We start from the raw sequence: 24,167 nt of genomic DNA on the forward strand, positions 1-24,167 counted from the left end.
AATCCCACATGAATATAGATGCAAAAACACTTTACAAATTAGAAACAAATCAAGCTAGTAACATATCATCCATTTAGGATAGATATATATCAATGAAAAAGAATTCTAGAAACAGCACCATACTTATATTGTCACTTAATTTTAACAGAGGGACCAAAGCAACCAATTAGGACAATGTCTTTTCCATAAATGATGCTGGAATAACTTGATAGCCACATGGGGAAAAAAAATTAACCTCAAGCCCTACCTCACATCATATACAAAAATTAAATCAAGATGGATTACAGATCTAAACGTAAAAGCCCAAACCACAGAGCTTCAAGAGGAAAACAGAGTATCTTTGTGATCTAGGCAGAGGTTTCTTATAGGTCACAGAAGATGTTAACTGTAAAAGAAAATAAAACAAATCATTTTCCTCAATATAAAAAATATCTGCTCAATGACACCATTAAGAAAAGAAAGAGCAAGCCTCAGACTTGGAGAAAAGTATTAGCAAGACAGCTGATAAAACACTGGCATCTTAAATATATAAAGAACCCCTACAACTCAATAATTAAAAGTGTATTAATCCAAAACTGAACCAAGAAAAAGCAAAAGACTCAGATATTTTACAAAAAATGACATACAAATGGTCAACTAACATATGAAAAGGACTCAGCATCATTCATCATTAGCGAAATGCAAATTAAGATTGTGAGATACCACAACATACTCACAAGAGTGGCTAAAATTAAAGAGAATGACATTCCAAGTGTTGACAAAATTGTGGAACAACTAGAACTCATAAACACTGCTCACATGAATTCACAATGATACAGTCACTTTGGAAAAGCAGTTTGTCTGTTTCTTATGAGGTGAAACATACTATTACTATACAATCCAGCAGTCCCACTGCTATGTGTTTATTCAAGAGACATAAAAGCATTATGCTTACAAAAAGGTATGCACTTAGATGTTCACAGTAGTTTTAATCATTATAGCCCAAAACTGCAAACAGCCCAGGTAGCTATCATTAGAAGAATGAACAAAGAAACTGTGGTATCCATACAGTGGAATACCACTCAGCAATACAAAGGGAAACACTACCGCTACTTCCAACAACATAGATAAATCTCAAAAATACCCTGAGTTAAAGCAGCTTACACGAAGGGGTACATACTCTATGCTTCTTTTTACATGAACTTCTAGGACAGGTGAAACTAATCTATGGTGGTTGCCTTGGGAAAGGCAAACATTAACTGGGAGGCATAAAGGATGTTGACTATCTTGAAAGGGCTCTGGGTTACACAGGCAATTGTGCTAGTCAACACTTACCTCCTGGAAACTATAAACATACATCCAGCTCTAACGACGTACATGCCTAAGCATTTAGGGAGAGGTGTACTGATGTCTACAGCTTATTCTGAAATGTATGAAATAAAAAGGATGGATGGATAGGGGAATAAAGGATAGACAGACATGTGATTAAGCAAGTACAGTAAAATGGATCTTCACTGTAAAATTCCTTTGACTTTTCTGTGTGTTTTAAATTTTTTATAATAAAAGGTTGGAAACTCCAAGACAGAAAATAACATGTAACAACCTACAAAACACAAAAACGCTTGAACTTCTGATGTCTTTATCCAAAGACAAATATAAATGCTTTATTATGTAAAATCAAAAGCAAAGATATAAAACCAGTCATGTATGAAACTTCTGAACAAATGCCTGTGTATAACTTTGGTTCATCTGTTAAGACTTACTGAATGGTCCATCAACAGATGAGTGGATAAAGAAGTTGTGGTGTATTTATACAATGGAATACTACTTGGTCGTAAAAAAGAATAAAACACCATTTGCAGAAACATGGATGGACCTGGAGATCATCATTCTAAGTGAAGTAAGCCAAAAAGAGAAAGAAACATACCACGATATCACTCATATGTGGAATCTAAAAAGATAAAAAAAGATGACACTAATGATTTCATCTACAAAATAAACAGACTCACAGACGCAGTAAACAATCTTACGGTTACTGGGGGAAAGAGGGTAGGAAGGGATAAATCTGGGAGTTCAAGATTTGCAAATATTAACTACTATATATAAAAACAGATAAAAAACCAAATTTCTTCTGTGTAGCACAGGGAACTATATTCAATATCTTGTAATAACCTTTCAAGAAGAAGAATATGAAATGAATATATATATATATATATATACACATACATGCATGACTTGGACACTGTTCTGTACACCAGAAATTGACACATTATAACTGACTATACTTCAATTAAAAAAAAAAAAGACTGGAATGGTGCTCTTGGCTAATTTCATTGTGATGGGCTAATCACATAAGACAGGTGGTCAGACTCCCAACTATTTCAATATATGAAGCTGCTAAATCATCTTCCCTTTCCCTAAGTGCTTCTTTATAAGGACAAGCTTAGGGCTTTTGATATGCCCTGTATGTTACTGTGGATAATTTAAGGCTGAGTTTCACTCAACACACTCATGGTCTTAATTTTGGGAACAACTGCAACAGCTCCCCGGCTTCCAGCTCCAGTTCAGACTGACCGCTCTCTAGACCCACTAGGCAATACTCATCCAGGAACTTTATCCTGTTCTCATATTCAGTCCATAGGTTGTTGGTTATCTCTTAATTCTCTGTGCACAGAAATTTCATGATTTTATTCCTGCCATCAATCTTTTTTTCCTTTATTATCTTGGGTACCAGAGATTGAGCATTCTTTAGTTCTGGGAAGTTACTTTACACTCTCTCTTAAAATCTTCTTCCCCTGTTTTTCTCTAGAATTGCTAATAGTCAGATATTAGGCCTCTCGGGTTACTTCTGTCTCCAAAGCTACTTGCCCTTTTGTTTTACTTTTTATTGTTCTTCTGGGTCTTCTGTTACATTTTTTAAAATCAGAGTTACCATTTCAAATATGAGTTCTTTTCTCATAGCATCCTGTTCCTAATCTACTGCTACAATGAGAAGCTTCGCATGTCAGACAATATTACATTTTAAAACATCCTCTTCTTTTTCCTGTATTATCAATTTCTTCCTATTCCCTTTTATTCTATTTGTTTATTCTGTCCTTTCATACAATTATTAATCCTTAATACTCATAACGATGTGGTACTAAAAGCCCAGCCCCCGGAGTGGGGCTGGTGGGCCACAGTTCTGAATGGGTGAGTGGCCACCTCACTGCTGTATCCTTTCATATCAGTGAGTCCATTTATTTTTCAGAGCCGTTCAGTTTTTCCAGAGAACTGTTCCGTCTCTAGCACCACCATCAGTATTTTGATACGGAATTAGGGACCAATCAGTCTAAATGCTAACTTTCCATCATAGCCACTGTTGCTAGCTCCTATTTATGTCAACCTCTGCAAGGCCTCCCATTCCCGAATTTCTGAGAAGGTTCCATTCAATGTGTTCTAACAGAAGCACCATGTCTTCTGCTTGGGATGCAGGCTCTTAACTGCCAAGTGTTCTTATTTGAGTAGAGGGAAGTGGCCAGCTTTTAATTTTACAGATTTTCAGTCTATCCCTCGTCTCCTAAGCACTGCCCAGTCTCGCACCTCCACCTTCTGCCAAACTGGAGCCTTCAGATCCCCAGCTCCTCCGGTCCTGCAGTGGCTCCCTCCCCAGCATCCTCCTCTGGGTATGTACCCTCTAAATTGGGACTTCCTATAACCTAGCAGTCAGTACTGTGAGGCTCTATCTGCTTTTCATTTTCCAAAAAAATTTGTTAAATTCTCATTTATGACGCCTGTTGTCTTCCGTTCTTTGTCTTCACTAATTTAAAACTTATTTTAGGATCATTTTAGTGATGTCACAAACGGGAGAGTCAAAACATAAACTTCACCTTCAACCAGAACCCCAGAAATTTGCTCCTTTTGTTTTCTATTTCTATCACCGCTACCCTGTTCAGAACTTACACAACACCACACTTGGATTACTAAGACCCACTAGGTCTCTCCATGCCATTGATCTTTCCTGCTTTAATCCCATTTGGTTTCCAGATTCATCTCCTAAAACCTGTATACGTCAAGTCATCAATTCTCAAAGTCATATATCCATCTCTATGGACCTCCAACACTTAAAAAAAATAAACAACAACGAACTCACTTACCTGGTTTTCAACGCTCAGCATCATCTGGCATCATCCTTTATCCAAGCCAGCTAAGCTAACCTGCGTAGCCATTTCCACCTATGTAAGCCAGCCACCACCATGTCCTCCCAGAGGGCCCTTCCACATCCACATTCATCTTTCTCCCTCCAGCAATACTCTGCAAGACTTTCATCCCTTTTTTTCTCCTTATCTAAACTCATCCTTTGTGGTCCACTTAAACTCTCCCAGTTCTTGAAACGTCCCAACCTTGGTAGTATCGGTCTTTCTCCCTTCTCTGAGCATCTCCTCTGCAGTATTAGCTGTCTGCACCACCCACCACCACATACCTCCTAATTAGTGAAATGAGATCATCAAACATTACATCACACACACACCATCCCTCTACCTCATTAGGCATTTGAGAAAGCTTAAGAATACCTAAAACATAACAGAAAAATAAAAAATACAAGCCAGAATATCCATGACCATAAAAATAAAATGGGATACAAAATCACAGTATCTAAGTCGAATCCTAAAATTTACTTACACAAATTGACCAAACTATGAATTATTAGAAATAAACACATTACACATTTGGAGGACTATCTGCCAAAATCAATTTTGGTTTCAGCGTATTTATCTTCAGTATTTCTAACAGCATTTAAGTAGCAGAACCAATTGTTAAGACAATTCCTACTCCTGAGTAAAGTACAAATGTGATCAAAGAAATAAGGAAAAATGAATTTTTCTACTGTCTCTAACAAAGACGCTCGTTTACAGATTATACACGAACAATTACAAGTGATTAAATATAAGCCAAAAATGGTATGATGTCAAGAGACCGTTTCTGTTCACACTCACAGGAGGTTTCAGAGAAAGTTCTCTTCAAGGATCGACAACCAGGAAACCATTACAGACATGTGTTTACTTACACTTGAAAACTGTGTAAAAGGTTATTTTTAAGTTACATACAGACACTCGTTTTCTGTATGTGTGTATGTATGTGTAGATAATATGCCTAAGAAAGCAGTTCAGGGACTGCCCAGGTGGCTGAGACACATGAATGATGGAAAGGATGTGCACTTTTCACTGTGTAACTTTTTGGACTTCTAAATTTTGCAACAGGATTATTTCTCTAAAAAACCAAAAATTATATATTAAAGAGCCCCCAAATGGATCTATTCTTGAGTTCATGCAGTTTTTCCTACAAACAGTTTGAATCCACAAAAAATGAGTAATTGCATCCAGTTGTGGAAGATTTCAGCCTAAAACTTCACTAGTCCTCGTATAAAATGCTGGCCTGGGGAAGCCACGCTTGCTGTTTTCCTGAAGAGGAACAGACACAGAGTTCATAGGGAAAGATACCAACAGGTATGTACTTTTGAGGGAGGAGTGAACTACCTTGCACCAAACCCAGGCAGCGTCGGCAGAAAGGCAAGAACCACTGCCTCTCATTCAGACAGACCTACATAGCTTTGAGGACACACGATCTTCACTCTGTTTGTTTTTTTTTTTTTATCTTGGCTTTAAATCAACTTACTATGTGGGGAAATGTTACCAGAAAAGGAAAAAGCAGATTGTCTCTCTTTTTTTTTTTTGAAGGGGGGAGACAGTTAGGTTTTTATTTTATTTATTTTTTTCTTAAGGGAGGTACTAGGGGATTGAACCCAGGACTTCATGCATTGTAAGCACGCACCCTACCACTGAGATATACCCTGCACCCTGGAAAATGCAAAAGCTTCAAGAGAGAAGTCATCTGCGGGGGGACCCAGCCGTCCTCACATACCCCGCACTACCCGAGGAACCAGCCCTGCTGTGGTATTTCAGGCACATCGTCTGGAGGGGAGGGCGAGCCATGTCTCAGGAGGACTCGGAAATGGACGTGTCTGTTCCCAAACTACCGGCAGTGGCTCTTTCCACTGCGGGGCAACCACCGGCCTCAGGCTCCGGGCTGAAGGGCTCCTCCCGCACCTCCCCGCCTGGAGCCCATGCTTCCCACCTGCCGGTCCAGCGCGTGCAGTTACGTGTTAATGGATCATTTACTCCAAAGTCTGCCGTTTTTAAAAACTCAATAAATGACTCACATTTAAAAGAAAATGGTCACATCAAAAATTATTTTTAAAGAAAAACAAAGAAGAATATGAAGAAAAGTAAATATAGGAATTAAGGGGTAATTAGGGGAAAAAAATCACCAGGAGGTAAAAGTAATCTAAAAACCTAAAAGGCAGTTCAGAAGAAGCTTCCTTCAGTAGTCAGTGGGCTGGTTGTTTTATACTAAGGTGGTGAGATCCTGACAAGCCCATGTATCTGACTTTTAAAACTTTGAGGCTGTTTTCAAAAGGCTCCTTGGTGGAGCTCCTTTGGCAACACAGCCCAGGGAAGACGGGGGTGGGGGAACTTTAGGCAGACACGTGGGGTCTCTGGCCACAGTGGCCGGGATGGCAGGGAGCCTGGCAGCACTCAGAGTTCCACAGCCAAGCCTGGTTCCGCCTCTGAAGCAGACCCACGACTCTTCCATCCTAGACCTGCCTCATCATTTGCCAGAACACACCTTTTGCCATGACTGGTAGGGACAAGTCACCGTGAAAGGGGCCGGGTGAGATGCAAAGAGGTCAAAGGCAAAGCTCCAGCTCCAGACAATTCCCAGGCAGCCTCCCGCCCCGGCCACCTCCAGGACTCATGTGTGAGACTGCAAGGGGCGAGAAGGACCAGGGAGCCTGTGTGGGCTCCAGGAAAGGCAGGTGTCGGCGCTGTCACCCAGCACCACGCAGTGCCCGTAAAGTAAACCAGCCAGGCAATCAATTTGCCACTTTCAGTTACTACCAAACTGAAGCCATTTTCATTTTCTAAAAGAAAAGTTAATTAAAGAAGTAAAACTAAACAGAACAGAACCACACTCTATTACCCCTTCTTACCCAACTGAAACTTCAAGTGGAAATTTAAACAACTGCTTGTATTAAAATCATTTGGAAAGACTCGGCGCTAAAAGCTGCATTAAAAATCCTTCCTATCTTCACACGTCAACAAGTGCTCCCCTGCGCACTCTGGCAAGAGCAGCAGGCCCGCCGACCACTCTACTGTTGTCAGTGAAGTTATAAGAATCAAGTTCTCTCTAGGCTGTGAGAGGAACAGCTCTGAAAAGGAATATCCCATATGAAGCAAATAAATGCACACTTATTTCAAAAGCAAAGACTGCATGCCAACAGACTATGATTAACAATAAAATTTGTTTTGACAGTGCTCAAAGTATACACACCATGAATCAAGTTTAGGAGAAAAAAGCTAAACACCATATTTATACTAATAAAAACTAAAAAACTGCTTCTAGAGGCAACAACGCAATATAATGATAATTTCTGTGGGTTCTCTCTCTCGAAGATACATACAATTTCTCAATTCCAAAAACTATTTCAATAGTACCAGGTCAGTATCGAAAGGTAGAGAGAATTCTGCAAGTGAGTGTAGTAACTGGGACTTACATTCACATAAGGAAAACCAGCAAACACGAATGAACTGTATTTTAAAATGTATGTTCTACCCTGAAAGTCTAGAAAGCACAGATCAAAAAAAAAAAAATCACCTTAAGCCCAACACCTACAGCAGCCACTTTCAATGCCAGGTAAAGATTTCCCAAAGCAGAGAGGGTGCCCCGGGGGTTCAGAGCACACACACCACTTCCTATCCTGTTCTCCCCCTTATCACGAACATTATTACATGTCAACGAATATTCTTCAGTGAATTTTTAATGGCTGTTTACAGCCATTTTATACCAAACCCTTAATGTTAAAGACTGCGGCTGTTTTCCATTGTTTCCTATTATGAAAATATGCTGTAATAGCCTCGCACATACAATTTGAATACAACTATTTCCTTAGGACAGAGTTAGAAGTTAAAAAAAAAAAATCACTGGGCCAAAGTACATTTTTACATCTTTATATTTCTAAACTTCTCTCCAAGCAAACTAACACCCCGTCTGACCGCAGGGGCTCCCCCTCCCCCCTCCCCTCCTCACTCTCGCCAACACTGGCTGTGAGCACTTCCTGAAAACTGTTTTCAAACTGACAGGTTTAAAATTTCTTCAATTCTTCATTTCTTTAATAATTAGGAGGTTGAAAAATTCCCTATCTGCTTACTGACCATTTGCACTTCTGTGAACCAGTTAAAACCCTTCAGAGCCTTATTCTAAAAGCAGGGATTAAATATATACATGTGAACAGAAGTGTACATTTGGAAAAAATATCACATACTTTTACATATTTAGGTTTATTTGATGTAAGCCATGCTCATTAAATGAGCAAAATCAGATTAACGTAAAATGTACAACATGAGAAATGTCCAACTACCTCCACTGATTGGAGACGGTGATTTCAAAATAGATGTGGAGCATCATTACTCTATTGTGCAAACAACCTGTTACTCTTTCTGTTTCATCTGCTTCTCTAGGAGGCTGAGTGTCTAGAAAGGGAAGAGAATTCAGCAGGCAGGCAGAGAAGAAAGGCTGCTGCCCGGAACACGGCCCCTGCATCCACAGCTCCCCTGGAGGAGCTGGCGAGGGGCAGGCGTGACACTGAGCAGGGTGACAGTGCAGTGACAGCCAGCGCAGCTGGCAAGGGCTGAGCGGCAGCAGGACCAGCGAGTCCTGGTGCGTCATCCCTGCATAACACAGGCGAACACATGGCCCTGCCCCAGGCAGGGATGGTGAACTGTGTCCCGGGGGTCGGGTCAGAGATTAACACAAATTCTGAGTGTGCTTATGTTGTCCCTTGCGGAGAGGCAACCAGCCAAGCCTAGGAAATCTGCATGAGATCCTTAGTGTTCTGGTTGGGGGAAAAGAACTTTTAAAAACAGGCTGAAAAAACAGAATAAACTAATTCTGCTCACAGCTCTACAGGGAGAAAAACTTTTCTATGAGAGAGTTTGAGAACTTTTGCAGGTAGAGGGGGAAAAAGAAAGAGAAAGACATCAATGTGGAGGTTTAAACTGACTCCAAGAAGGCTAAAATTATGACTTGAGGTGAATGATGACTTCAGATACAAAGAATTTTGACCTGGAGGTGCGGAACAGGCAGACCTGGGGCCCAGCAAAAGCCACCTGCAGCCAGGTGGCCCGAGGCCTGGACGAGATCAGACAGCGGCTCTCAGTCCCAGCACAGGGACCCACACACCTGTCTGTCCTCCACTCAGACCTGCCCTGGTCTCTGGGTCAGGCACGGTGCTCGGAACATAATGGTGTCAATAAACTGAATAAGAAGTTTCACTACCTATTTTAAGTTCAAAAAAAGGGAAACCTACTACTATTTACCCACTTGCACAGAATGTACTCCTATAGTTTACTGCCAAAAAAACCCCCCCAAAAAACCTTGTTGCGTTGTAACTATAATACCTAAGACAGAGAAAATCAGTACTGAACAGAAGTGCTGAACAGACACAGCAGGAAGCAAGGGCTTAAGGCTACACTTTAGAAGGAAAAGAAAGACTTTGTGAAATGGCTTAAACAAAGTTAACTGAACTAGATCTTTCTGACTGCAGATGCTCTGACTTTCTTTTTCTTTCCTCCAATTCCCTTTCCTTTGCCATTTTGAATTGCAAAAAAATCAAGAAAAATGTTTATGTTGTATAACAACCCACCTTCTTGTCATAGCACCAACAAATGCCAGAGGTTCCTAACAGCTCTAAGAATATTTTTTTAAAAAATAAAAAAAAATTTTTTTTTTTGGTGGGAGGAGGTCATTAGGTTTATTTATTTATTCTAATGGAGGTACCCAGAATTGAACCCAGGGCCTTGTGCATGCTAAGCACGTGCTCCACCAGTGAGCTCTACCCTCGCCCTGTAAGAATACTTATTTCACATCCAGAAGTAGGTTACTTTTCTCTAGAAAATGTTCCGTGGGTCTCCAGGATAAACAGGGTTACAATCTTGCTTTAGCTGTGAGCTAGAATGATGGAGAAAGGACCCTCCTTTTTCTCTCACTGGTCTTCCCTCTCCTCCCCTTCTAGCCCAATCCCTCTCCGGCTCCTGAAAAGGCCTGACTCTAGGACAGTGAGACACACAGCCTGCTCCTCCTTCCCAGGAACAAAAGCACCTCCCAACCTGAAACACAACCTCGCAATCCCAAGTGTCAGATAATCTCTCACTGGAAACCAGCCTGTAGGAGATTACTCTAAAGGGCAGTGCAGATAAGCCGCTGCATGGGAGACTGAACATGCAGCCGAAAGAGAAAACTCTTAAAAATACTGCTATGCACACTGAGGCTGGGATAAAACTGCCTTATGGCAACATATAGTTTCAAAATGTATTGTGTCCTTGGAGAAAAGACAGTCTCTTCAGCAAGTGGTGTTGGGCATACTGGGCAGCTGCATGTAGATCAATGAAGTTAGAGCACTCCCTCACACCATACACAGAAATAAACTCGAAATGGCTAAAGGATTTAAATATACAATGAGACTATAAACCTCCTAGAAGAAAACATAGGCAAAACATTCTCTGACATAAATCTAAGCAATGTTCTCCTAGAGCAGTCTACCCAGGCAGTAGAAATAAAAGCAAAAATAAACAAATGGGACCTAATGAAACTTACAAGCTTCTGCAGAGCAAAGGAAACCAGAAATAAAACAAGAAGAAAACCTACGGAATGGGAGAAAATTTTTGCAAGTGAAACCGACAAAGGCTTGATCTCCAAAATATATAAGCAGCTCACACAACTCAATAAGAAAAAAATAAACAACCCAATCCAAAAATGGGCAGAAGACCTAAACAAGCAATTCTCCAAGGAAGACATACAAATGATCAAAAAGCACATGAAAAAATGTTCAATATCACTAATTATCAGAGAAATGCAAATCAAAACTACAATGAGGTATCACCTCACACCAGTCAGAATGGCCGTCATTCAAAAATCCACAAATGACAAATGCTGGAGAGGCTATGGAGAAAGGGGAACACTCCTACACTGCTGGTAGGAATGCAGTTTGGTGCAGCCACTATGGAAAACAGTGTGGAGATTCCTCAAAAGACTAGGAATAGACTTACCATATGACCCAGGAATCCCACTCCTGGGCTTGTACCCAGAAGGAAATCTACTTCAGGATGACACCTGCACCCCAATGTTCATAGCAGCACTATTTACAATAGCCAAAACATGGAAACAACCTAAATGTCCATCAACAGGTGACTGGATAAAGAAGATGTGGTATATTTATACAATGGAATACTACTCAGCCATAAAAACCGACAACATAATGCCATTTGCAGCAACATGGATGCTCCTAGAGAATGTCATTCTAAGTGAAGTAAGCCAGAAAGAGAAAGAAAAATACCATATGAGATCGCTCATATGCGGAATCTAAAAAACAAAAACAAACAAACAAACAAAAACAAAGCATAAATACAGGACAGAAATAGACTCATGGACAGAGAATACAGACTTGTGGTTACGGGGGGAGTAGAGGGTGGGAAGGGATAGACTGGGATTTCAAAATTGTAGAATAGATAAACAAGATTACACTGTATAGCACAGGGAAATATACACAAAATGTTATGATAAATCAGAGAAAAAAATGTGACAATGAGTGTGTATATGTCCATGAATGAAAAATTGTGCTGAACACTGGAATTTGACACAACACTGTAAAATGATTATGAATCAATAAAAAATGTAAAAAAAAATAAAATAAATAAATAAATAAAAAAAGAAAAAGACAACACTAATGATCTCATAGACACAGTAAACAAACTTACGATTATAGGGGGGGCCAGGGTGCGAAGAGATAAATTGGGAGTTTGAGATTTGCAAATACTAACTACCATACATAAAACAGATAAAAAATAAATTTCTTCTGCATAGCACAGGGAATTATAGTCAGTATCTTATAGTAACCTATAATGAAAAACAATATGAAAACAAATATATGTATGTATGTTTGGCCAAAACATTATGCTGAACACCAGATATCGATACATTGTAACTGACTATACTTCAATTAAAAAACCCCCAAAACAAACAAAATGTATTGCATCTTAAACAGAAACAGATTCACAGACACAGAAAACAAGCTTACGGGTTACCAAAGGGGAAAAGGGGGGTAATGGTAAATTAGGAGTTTGGGATTAACATATACACACATTACTATATATAAAACAGATAAATAACGACCCACTCTATAGCACAGGGAACTATATTCAGTATCTTATAATAACCTACAATGGAAAAGAATCTGAAAAAGAACTGCATCACTCTGCTGAGCACCAGAAACTAACACAACACTGTAAATCAACTATAATTCAATAAAAAAAAAAGTATTGTATCTTACACGGAAGTGAAGATGTGTTCTAGAAAAATGTGTCAGATGACTCAAATTCCTCTACCTAGAAATGCAGGTGAAGGGGGAATAAAACTTCATGACTGTCAATAATTAAATTAATAAATACAAGTATACGTTCTGTTTCATCTGTATCCTAAAAGTTGATATATTAAGAATTGATCAAAACCCTCTTCTTGGTAACTTCATAAGGAAATATTCAGAGAACTGTGATTCATTCAAATACAAAACCTGAAGGCCTTACAGTGGATAAAGGCAGTTTCTAGATTCAGACATGAGGACTTAAATGGTAGCCATGATTTCATAAATAATATCTAAAGAATTAATGTCAGATATTTTAGACTCAGTTCGGAGTCCCCATTCTATATGAAGCTGTTATCTTCTCAGACAAAACTGGAAGAGTAACATTCAATTTAAGAGTAGCATTCCAAAAAGAATTAAAATAGAAGATATTAGAACTACAAATTATAATTATTTATAGAATAAAAGAATTCAGTAATTGCAGCTGGCAGACAAAGTCTTTACTTTCTCAGAGTTCTAAAAGCAAAACATTTGATTGGGTAAAGAACTAATCTGATTTGGTCAGAAATTGCAATTAATAAATTCCCTGGAGGAAAAACCAGCGACTAAATTCCCGTGGTCTCCCGTGTTTTATTGAACACCAGAAATCCAACCAAGTGGCTTGCTGGCTCGCCACTGGAATCACCACCTTTAGCTCTATTACTTACAAGAATTTAAAAAAAAAAACCCAAACCTTGTCATACCTAGCAAGACACAACCCTGCTGAGTGGATTAACATCCTCTCATTTGCATAGATTCTACCCTCCTTAAAAGTTTTCTATGTACCACATGACCCAGCAATTCCACTCCTACATACATATCTAAGAGAATTAAAAACATGTCCACACAAAAACTCATACAATATTCACAACAGCACTGCTCATAATGGCCAAAAAGTAGAAACCACCCAGATGACCATCAGTGATGAATGGATAAACAAAATATGGAATATCCATCCAATTCAGTCATAGAAAGGACTGAATGATTCCATTTATGTGAAATGTCCAGAACAGGCAAATTCACAGAGACAGAAAGTAGCTGAGTGACTGCCAGGGACTGGGGGAGGACAGAATGGTAAGTGACTACTAATGGGTACAGAGTTTCTCGGGGGGGGGTGATGAAAATGCTCTAAATTTAGACAGTGGTTATGGTTGCACAACCATATACTGAAAACACACTGTACGTTTAAGAAGAGTGAGTTTTACCGTATGTGAATTATATCACAATAAAGCCGTTTTTTTAAAAAGGATTCTACTGTGTAAGTATATACACATTTATGAATATCTGTATATACCTACAGTAAGTTTTAAAGTAATTTAGAGACAGGCATATAGTTTCATATCTTTCAAAATTAATGTTAATTTTTTTTTTTTTTACAGATTGTAAAATTTTAGCCTAGCTGAGGGCATACTGGAACATCACATAACCAAGTCTGACAATCACTGATACATATTAAAGATAAAATTAAATCTCCATTAAACTAGCAACTTTAAACTCCCAGAACCAGCACATCAGGAGCCATCTGCCCTTTAGTGAGTTAGCTTAAATTGCAATTTCTCATATTTGGATGGAATCAAGTGACTCTACAAGTTCAATAGTAAGTCTCAGGGTACAGCTATCCCTCTGTATCTGTGGGGGACATGTTGCAGGAAGCCCCCCATACCAAAATCCACGGATGCTCAAGCCCCTTGTATCAAATGACCAGTCCAGGTGGAGCTCTGCATGTGCAGATCAGGAAGGTCGACTGCATGAAACAGACAACAGGAGCTGCGTCTTCTATGACCTTCGTGGCAAACAGCAGTCCTTGCACACATCACAGACCACGTGACCAGTGAGCGAAATACTGTAACACCATGTCTGTAAAACATAACAGTGACTCTTGCTCTATGTGGTGACCCTTCAGATGGGAGTCAGCACACTTTTCCCATAAAGGACCAGAGAGAAAATATTTTCAGCTTTGTGAACCAGACCATCACTGATGCAAGCTGTTCCACTCTGCCCCAGAGCACCGAGGCAGCCACAGAGAGTGCAGAAGCCAGGGCTTCCCTGCTTTAACCAGCGCTGCCCAGCAGAACCTTCCCCAAGGACAGGAGAAGCCTGTTACCTACTGAGCCCAGAAGCACGGGTACCGCGACCTAGGGACTGAATCTTTAATTACTTAATTTTAATGAGTGCAAATGTGAACAGACATGCGTGCCTAGTGGCAACTATACTGAACGGCACTGCTTTAGGTGACCAACCAGCCAACGTCACTTCATTCAAAAACCAGAAGGGTAAATGAGTTCACTTTTAAAGCTAAAAAGGAACCTTATAACTACACTATAGGGTGAACTGGAAAGAGAAAGCATGATGTGAAATTTCTATCAATCCACAGATCAGGCTAGGAAATAATCAAAACCCTACGCATTAAATCTCAGCTCAGGCAGCAGGATACGTGTAGAGTTCCATGTATCTGGACTTCGCCATGCTCTGTCTCGTGTACACTTGCTGGATTCCAGCTCTGAGGTCGTCCCAGATCTGGTCAAGGCCAATCTGCTTCAGTCCGTGGGGATTCTGACTCCTGTTTGATGACATTGTGAGTAATATTCTGAAGTCGTCCAGTGCAGCAATCCTTATTCAAGGGACAGCTAATTCTCCATTAGATGAAAATATACAGTATCATTCCAAATTTATTCACAGCAGCTCAGAAAGGATGTCCTTTAAATGTAGAGAATGAAATCTCATTGCAGGCAAACCTGAAGAAGAAATAAAGGGAATTAATTAATCCTTTCCCAACATCCTGGGGGGAGGGGAGGTGGAACAGGATGCCCGCCACACACTGGCAGAGATACTCAGTCTGCAGGCCTTAGCAGGTACCATTCTAATCCAGAGATTATTTCTCTTTCTCTGTGGAAACACACTCATATTATACGATCTGTGTAATATGCTTACTTAGACATTTAGTTCAAAATCATTATGACTATTAGCGCTCACGAGAAAAGCTGGGTTAAACTCGCACAAACACAATGGGCATGTCGTTTTACAGGCCTTCTAAAGGCATCAAAACAAACTATATCGCTCCATTTACATAACAGTTAGAAAGACAAACTCAAGGGACAAAAGGCAAAGGAAATTCCCAGAAAGAGAAACGCAAATAGCTAACAGAAGAACCAAACGTTCAATCTCACTAGTTGTCTGGGAATTTTAATAATTTTTCACTTATCATCTGGCAAAATGCCAGTGCTGATGAGGCCGAAGGTGAGGAGACTGGGGCAAGAATTACCAAAATTTAAAATGTGCCCTGAATTTAGGGAGACCTAGGTCTGAAGCTTAGCTGCACACCTACAAACATGCGGTCCTGGGCAAGTTACTCAACTTCTCACTCCTCTAAGCCTCAACGTCTGAGCCTGCAAAACGGAGGCAAATCTATTTAACATGTAGTAATGCTGAAAAAATGGTAATGGCCCTTATTTCTAAGTGTATGGAGCTACTGCAAAATGCACATTCTAATGCTTCCGGATCACGGACCCACAGATAAAGGATGTCAGCTATTCAACACCATATTAAGTCAGTACTTTCCAATGTACAATACTACGTTCTTTAAGGACTGACTACGTTCATCACATCAAAATGTGGAGGTTTTTTAAGCAAGTATTTCTAGTGTAAAACTAAGAAACATGGACTTATTCTAAACAGCTCCACAAAATAAATGTTGTTGGGAGGTGAATGGTGTCTGGAGCGGTAAGAAGGGGCTGTCAGAGCCTGCGGTCCAAGTCTGAGAGACCCCAGCAGGGGATTCGTGCATCCTGATCCTTGACGGCATCACGGAGCTCCCCGTAGACCAAGGCACGTTTAAGGACAACGGAGGTCATGCCCGTGGATAAGCCTGAACTTCTGAAACTGAAATCACCTCTAATATTTATTACCTAAGTTATGGGACTTAATATTTTACGAAACCACAACACCATTTCTGATTCTGGAAGTATTTTATGTCATACATTCAAAAAGGTTATGAAATATTAAAACATCTAACACAAGAAACTCCAAGTTTTCAGAAACTAACAACTGTTGCAAATGTTTCCCAAATATAATTTCAACCTGCCTTTCTTCCACCTTGGAACCAGGGAGTCTTGGACTGAAGTACCACCTGAGAGCATCACCTGCTTAAACCTACACTCCTTTCCCTGCCATTTATTTAGATTTTCCCTCAAGGGAAATTATCACTTAAATTCCCCAGACTCACAATCAGTTAATTCTGTCTTAGACAGTAAGCTTTCCCACACCCATCGAGATGCTCTAATTTACTCCTTTTTCTTATAGTTCCTACCAGCAACTGAGAAAAAGTCTTGCCTTCCCCATTTTTATCTTTACCTCATCTATCATTTCAACCAGGTACCAAAAATGTAAGCTGCATTATGACAGATGAGCTCAGTATATGGACATATCAAACCTTCTTCCCTCAAACCTCTATACGCCGGTGCGTCACAGCGTTACCTCCAGCCCAGATTTCTTCTCTGCATTCCAGACGTGCCTTTGTATCCAAGTGCCGAGCTCACATCTCCTGATGTCTCACACCCAACAGATCCGCAGCTGGGCTAGGGACTTTCCTCCAGATTCCATTCTCCACCAGTGCTGCCAGTCTTAGTAAGTGGCAGCTCCACGTATCCACAAGTCAGAAACCTGGGAATAATTCTAGCGCCTCATTCCTCACTTCTTACATTGATGAGCTGATTTGAACTTTTCAGGTCATTTCAAATCCACTTGCCCATCTCTATTTCCTCTTCTAATAATCATCCTCCTCCTCTCACCTGGACCACTATTTTAATAGTCAAACTGGACTCCCATACCTCTCAATGTTTACATCATTCCCCGTCCATTCTTCACATAGCAGTTGAATCTTAAACTGTCCATGTGATTAGCTGACATCCTGAGAGCAGCGGGAGCCCAAGCAGCCTGAAGCGGAGACATCCTTACTTACTACGGCACAGACACATCTCTCTCCTCACCTGTCTCTTACAAAACTCCCCCTGCAACCCCTTGGGGACAGTCACACGGACTCTGCCCTGGCAGGTCAGTCTCCTTGCCACTCCTGAGACCTGTGCACTTGCCGCTGCTTCTGCCTGGAAAGCTCCTCTTCGTCAAGTTGTTTTCCAGCCACGTGAGAAATATTAGACAACTCCCAAACGAGCTTCAGTTTCGCCATCTCTCAGGACTTCCCCTTCTCAGCTCGCACCCGGGGTCTGTGTCTACAGCGGGGCCCTCTGTGCACCGGTGAGCAGGGTCCCAGGCTCGGGGACTGTCTCTCCCACCACAGCAACCTGGAGCCCAGTTCAGAGCCCAGCACTAAGGTCAGTGTTTTGCATGAATAAACAAGAGTCAATCAAGGAACTGACCAGTTATATGTTTTTAAAGGATTTAGAATTAAGGAAATACCAGTATCATCAAGCATCTAAACTTGCCCCCAATCCCCCTTGAGAATCCCCACAAATTCTATCTTGTTTCCTTTAAACTTTTCCCTTCAAACACTAGATTTCAGACTAAGGTTTATTTCTAGCTGTTTCATTTAGTAATGGTTTATATTATCCTGGTCACTGCAAATATATATACATATATATACTAACATGGTATTTAAGCAGACTTTTGAGAGTTATAGAAATTCAGTGACCATTAATATTTATTCAACAAATATTTGTTAGGAAACTACCATGCGCCGGGCAGTGTCCTCTGCCCTGGTTATGTACTGTTAACAGGAAATCAAAGCAGACACGGTCTACTTTTATGACACTACCACCACAGAATAAAGTGTCTAAGAAGCTAACACATCCATCTTTGGTACACAACCTACTTGTTAACTGGAAACTTTATGTACCATGCATTTGTGTGCCAAAATTATAGTCCCACCTTAAAAGACAGCTCTCCCTTTTACAGATGAAGAAATGGATTCAAAGAAGCAATCAAACCTGATCAAGATCACAATGCTAGAAAGTGGCAGGACCACAAGCCAGGTGCTCTGGATTCTCAAGCCTGTCTTTCCGAACTCTCTAGTCTCAGCTTTAGGACCTCTCACTTTTAAGGTGTCAATGAACAGGGAAACCACTAAAAGAGCCATAAGCAAAAAAAAAAAGAAAGAAGATTCGTTGATTATCTATTAATCTTACAAACCCAAAGAGCTCCAATTAAAGGAGCTGGTAATTTGAAAGAACAAATCAGTTCATACTTTATCAATACTAAATCTATTCAAATATTTTGAAATTTAAGAAAAGTTTTGTTCAAAAAATTCTGATTTTTTTAAACTAAGAAAAGCATTGCAAATATCAGAACAGCATAAAGGATAAAGCTGAGATATCACTTATTAAACCAACACCCACCACAGCCCACCCCAGGGTAAAGTTATAACACACCAGATAAAATGGTCAGTGGTTTTTCTCTACGTCAGTGTCCTCGCTCGACATCGGCACCCAGATACTTTCTTTACATGTTCTTTCTTCCTCGCATTATGCATCTGATTCCAGTTACGAGTCTAACTCTGTCAAGATTCACTGATATTCTAAGATCAAATACAACCTTCTCATGTTAAAATGTCAAGTCTACTTTATTACACACATTTTGTGTCTAGTTCAAATCATGGAAATCTGGGGCCACAGCAAATCTCAGCTTACATGCAGACTACGCCAAAAAATTTGCAAAATATTCTATTCCTGCTTTTAGTTGCTTTATTGTTTTCTCTTTCAAACCACTCCTTCCCTTTTTCTAGTTGTCCCCACTGAGTGTCCAGAATTCCTTTATAATTGGTCTGAGGTTCACAAAAATTCAGATGTCCTTATCGACTTAATTGAGAAGTTTAAAGAGAATTATCTTGTCTTACAGTTTTAATATCCCCTAGAGAGCCTCACATTTATATACTTAACATTTACCACTAATAAACAGCAAAGAAATCTAAGTCTAAAAAGAAACATTACAAGAAAGCACATCAGGAAAATGTCTTACAGGTCAGGTCACATGTTGACAGCAGCTGACCTGCTGGCCTCATGCTGGGCTCCCTGGGGCAGAGTTTGAGTGGAATGCGTCTTAGGGGTGACATCTGCGAGGTGAAGTGAGGAGGCAGGACCAGGCAGAGAAGGGGGTGAACTGTCACGTGGCCCCCACGAAGCTGGCACCCACCCAGCCAGCAGCCATGCACCCAGCACTGCCTGGCAATGGCACCTGGGGCGGCAGCACGAGCCCATGTGTGCCCATGGGCTTAGTCCCTGAAGGCGGGCCGGGAGGGTGGGATCTGCTGACCCTATGCCAGGAGTCAAGCCCTTTCCACATGGGACCCAAATGGACCCGAGATGCTCTAGTAACAGAGTTTTCCAGCTCGGGGTGTGTGGGGGGGTTGTGTTTCATCTGCTCATGCATCAAAGTGTTTGACTATAAAACCATTTGGAGTAATAAAATAGTTAATCCAGGTACCCATAAAAGAACGGCTTTTATCTGTCAATGTTGAATTTGCAGGAAAAAACCACATGCTCTCCTCCGTCTCTTATCCAGGCCATCAAAAGTTATCAATAATCTTAAGCAGACTTCATGAGAAGTCAGAGGCTTAAATGGTTTTTAGGTAAGGGGTAAAAATATTTTCCCAATAACTCATATCACACAGCCAAAAAACTTAGGCTGTCCAAGAAGCCGAGATGTTAAAAACAAACCCTCCCCCAAAACTAAACACAATTGACACTTAGGAAATCAGGTGGTTTTCAGCAGTACCCTGGTCTGGCAGCTGCCTGGCGTCACAGGGTTTACCAGGTGTGGTCAGGAACACCCAGGAGGAGCCCTCAGGCTTTCAGACTCCGGATCCGCAGGAAGCACAGGAAACCGAGGCACAAGACGTGACCAACCAAGGACGGGAACCAATGGCAGAGCCGGCCACGGGCTCAGAAGCCTGGACAGGGCACAGCATGTGCTCACCCCCCTGACCTTCCTTCATCCTCTTCTCTCCCAGGAAACTAAGACAACGGAGCGGAGCACAGGAGTCAAAATAAAGGTGTCTAATAGGAGAAGGGAGGTTGTCTCTTTAAGGCCCTGCCTTGTGGAAAACACCGTGTTACTCCAAAAGGACAGGAAAGCCAACAGAATCAATATGAAACAAGTTTCCTGACAATTCAAACTGTGAGCTAATCAGACTTGTATCAAGACTAACGGTGCAGAAGATTCCTTCACTGAGCAGAAGTGTGAACTAACCAAACGGCCTCCAAGAATCCTGAAAAACATACTCTCCGTGACATTAATAATTCGGAACGTCGAGAAGCATTAATCATGAAAGGGCTTTTTTAAAAGAGCACTTACCACAGCCGTCTACTCAACACTAATCGGAACATCAACTGAACGGAGTATCAAGGGAATCTGGGGAAATGCTAGCTTTCCTGAAGCTAAGTATTTTGTTTGCTACAAGACTTCAGAGGCCTTAATAAGTGAACACGTCTTATGAATTTTGGCTTAAAAAAAAACAACAGTATAAAGCATCTCCCACTCAAACTGACTTGGCCAAGAGAGTATTTTTTCCTGAACGTATCTCAGGATTGGATTTTCAAGGAAACACTAATGTTTCAAAGAACAACATAACTTAAAAAAATAAAAAAGGGGAAAAAAATCTGTGATCTTTACAGATTCCTAATTCTCCTGGGATCAACCACACACTGTTCTCAAACTTTTTTCACTGAATAAGAGAAAGGTCACTTCACTTCGAGAGATACACCTCACCAGTCTTGGGAGCGATGCTCTATTCTAAGGTCCCCCACACTACTGCCCGGCCAAAGAGCTACTCGGCGTTTACTTTTTGCACAGTTATAAGCAAAACCGCAATAAGCAGCCTTCTAAGGAGTCTCTTCTGTTGACCTGAGGGTGTCTGATCAACACTCAGGCGAGTCTACATCTACATGATAATGGACTCTTGCAGGACAGGACACAGGAGAGGAGGGAGACTGGCGGGAGGTAGTCACCTTCAGACACCCTGAATCTGAGGTGCTTGGGGATCATCCCAGGCAGCTGATGGGGAGAGCTCACCTCTAACGGGCACGACTTGAATCTGGGGACTGGAATTAATCAGAGGAATTAATTAAGAAAGAGATGGGTTCAAACTGAATCCCGAGAAACGACAAGAAACTGACTAGGTGGCGGGAAACCCACAAAGTCCAACCCTCAAAGTCATGGTCAAAACCGACGAGACCCGTCCTGGAGGCCAAGGGAAAAAAAGACCACTTGTGGCTGGGCCTAATACAGTCGCTGCCATTTTCTTCTGGTATGATCTTGGGTAAATCACTTAGTATCTATGGGGGTCAGCATTCCACGTGGCAAGGCAGAGTTTGATAAACGCTAGCTATTATTTCCCTCATCCTGACGGTAGCTGAACTGCAGCCTGACTTTAGTTCCATGGAAGTCCCTGGTGACCTCAGCAGGGGCAGGCTCCACTGCGGGTTTTAAGAGCAGGAAGCCAGCGGGAGTGGACTGGGAGGGACAGAAATGCAGACCATTTTTAAGAAATCTGGTCATGAAGGAGTGAAAAGAGCTGTCAGGGGATGTGGGAACCAGGAAAGGCTCGAAAGCCCCTGTTCCCATTCAAGGGAGAGCGCGAGGGCCGGGCTGCTGGAAGGGGCGCTGGACTGGTGGCCCTGGAGGTGGCGGCCAGGTGGGAGGGCCGAGGCCAGTGGCCACGGAGCAGAGCTGGGGTGGAGGCTGAGTCACCTGAGACAACAGGTGTTGGGCGGAGAGGGAGGCTGAGCCGGCGCTGGGGGGCCGATTCAATTCTGAAGTCGGGGAGGGGGGGCAGTGAGCAGTCCATCACCACGGGGAGGGCATCAGCAGAGCCTCCAGGTCAGTCTCGGATAGAAAGCCCTGGAAGGCCCAGCCCAGCCTCGGGAGCCCGGTTGGATGTGGGGGAACACCTGAGCTCTCGGGAGCCTCTGTCTTTGAGAAAGAGCGAGGAGGCTGAAGGAAAGTGAAGAGGCTTCAGAGGAGTTTCTGGCTGATATTAACAGGGCTCCAGAAAGCTCCATGAAGAACTGAGGTGGGGAGGATGGGGCTAGGAACTTGGGTCTGAGAGGACGTACAGTGCAGCTCTGGTGATGTTTGTTCAGATGAGGGAAAGAGGACCATGGGGAGGCACCAGGGGGACTGAAGCCTGTAGTCTCAGGAAGGAGGATGGCTTCCAACCTGCAGGATGGGGCCGTGGTCCTCGGACTGGACTACAGGGCCAAGCCTTTCTTCACCACATCTCACTGACTAAGTTTTGTGCATTCTCCTAATGTACTATTCCCCTAATAATTCCTATATACAGAACAGAGAGGAGTATAAACTCGTAAGACTTTAAGGAACATAACTACATTTCTCCTCTAGGGGAGGAACCCCTAAATTTTAAAAAGAGTTGTGTCCCCTCAATTTCACCTCAAATACTCAAAAAAATCCACATACTACTTTTGTCTATTAATCCAGTCCTGATATTTGCCTCTGCTCCTATAAATTAAGACCAAATACATTTAGCAGATGCTTTTGCACAAACCAACACTGAACAGTGTTAAACAAAGCTAACTCAGAGCTGTAAGAGGAAAACAACAGACAATGTTTTCCAAAAAAAAAGAGAGAGAGAGAGAGAGAAAAGACCATAGCTGCTTTAGTTGAGCACCTGCTTTTGAAAAATGTAAAAAGATGAAAACAAAGCACGGACTTAAAATGCTACAGTATCTTCTAAAAGTCTGTAGTAGAGTTAATGAAAATACAGTTAAAATTCACTGTTAATAAAATAAGACAAACTTTGGCTTTTCTAGTTTAGTAATACTTTAAATCTGATTAAATTTAAATGATCCTGGGTATTACTCAGTAATGACTTAAAATTCTAACACTTGGTTAAAACTGCATGTAACACCTGGCTTTTACCAGCAGTGTGGCACACAAGATAGGAAACGTATGGTAAAACAACTTAGACCCTGAGGAATGTTTGCCTATGCACATCAAGAAACACATGAACACAGGCATTTGCTGCACTATTTATAAGAATAACAAGAATAAGAACCCAAACCTGGAAACAACCCACATGCTCACCGACAACAGGAGAATTAACACAAGTAAACTGTGGGACAGCCACACAGTAGATCGCACACAAATTAGTCAACTTGGCTACTTTCATCAACATGGATGAATTTTAATTTTAGAAAGAGTCCAGAGGGAAAAAAGTGAGAAATACATATAGTATGATACTATATTTATACGTGATATATTTTGAAAAGGGATACTTCTGCGGCAGGAGGGAAGGCTGGCCCTCCCCGACAGGATGGGAGGGTTCCGCTCTCAGCTGGGTAAGGCTCCGGCACCGTGGCTTACTGTGGGTGGCTTACTGTGGGTTACTGCGCTCCTTTAAAAACAAACAAAACCTCCTACCATCCTTGTCAGATATGCACTCCTGTGTGGGAAATGATAAGACTGCTGGGGTTTACTTTGAAATACTGCAGGAAAAAAAAGCTGAGCGAAAGGTACACTGTCATTTCTCTTTTCCGTAAGTAAACACTCTGCAAACCTCCACAACCCACAGGGTAAAAGCAGAAAGAAAAGTGAGAGGATGTGGGGAGGCGGCCGGGGTACAGCTCAGGACTCGGATGTGAGTTGGGGTGGGACTGGAAAGTAGTGCCGGGCATGGTCTGTTCCAGGCGGGGAAGTGGGTTCCCTGCAGAAGCTGCTTCTCGCTTGCATCCCT

At 41.5% G+C, this 24,167-nt stretch overlaps 1 protein-coding gene across 3 annotated transcripts in view; it reads right to left on the bottom strand.

Moving 5' to 3' along the window:
- Window positions 1-24,167, bottom strand: part of CUL1 (cullin 1) — a 90,640-nt gene that overhangs the window by 45,200 nt on the left and 21,273 nt on the right. For all 3 annotated transcript variants that reach the window (XM_006217539.4, XM_072964283.1, XM_072964282.1), the window contains exon 2: window positions 14,904-15,204. In XM_006217539.4, the coding sequence (XP_006217601.1) occupies window positions 14,904-15,043 (140 nt within the window). In that variant the 5' untranslated portion in view covers window positions 15,044-15,204. The remainder of the gene's footprint in view (window positions 1-14,903; window positions 15,205-24,167) is intronic.

Source organism: Vicugna pacos, chromosome 7 (genome assembly GCF_048564905.1).
Source record: "Vicugna pacos chromosome 7, VicPac4, whole genome shotgun sequence".
In the NCBI taxonomy this organism is placed as follows: Eukaryota; Metazoa; Chordata; class Mammalia; order Artiodactyla; family Camelidae; genus Vicugna; species Vicugna pacos.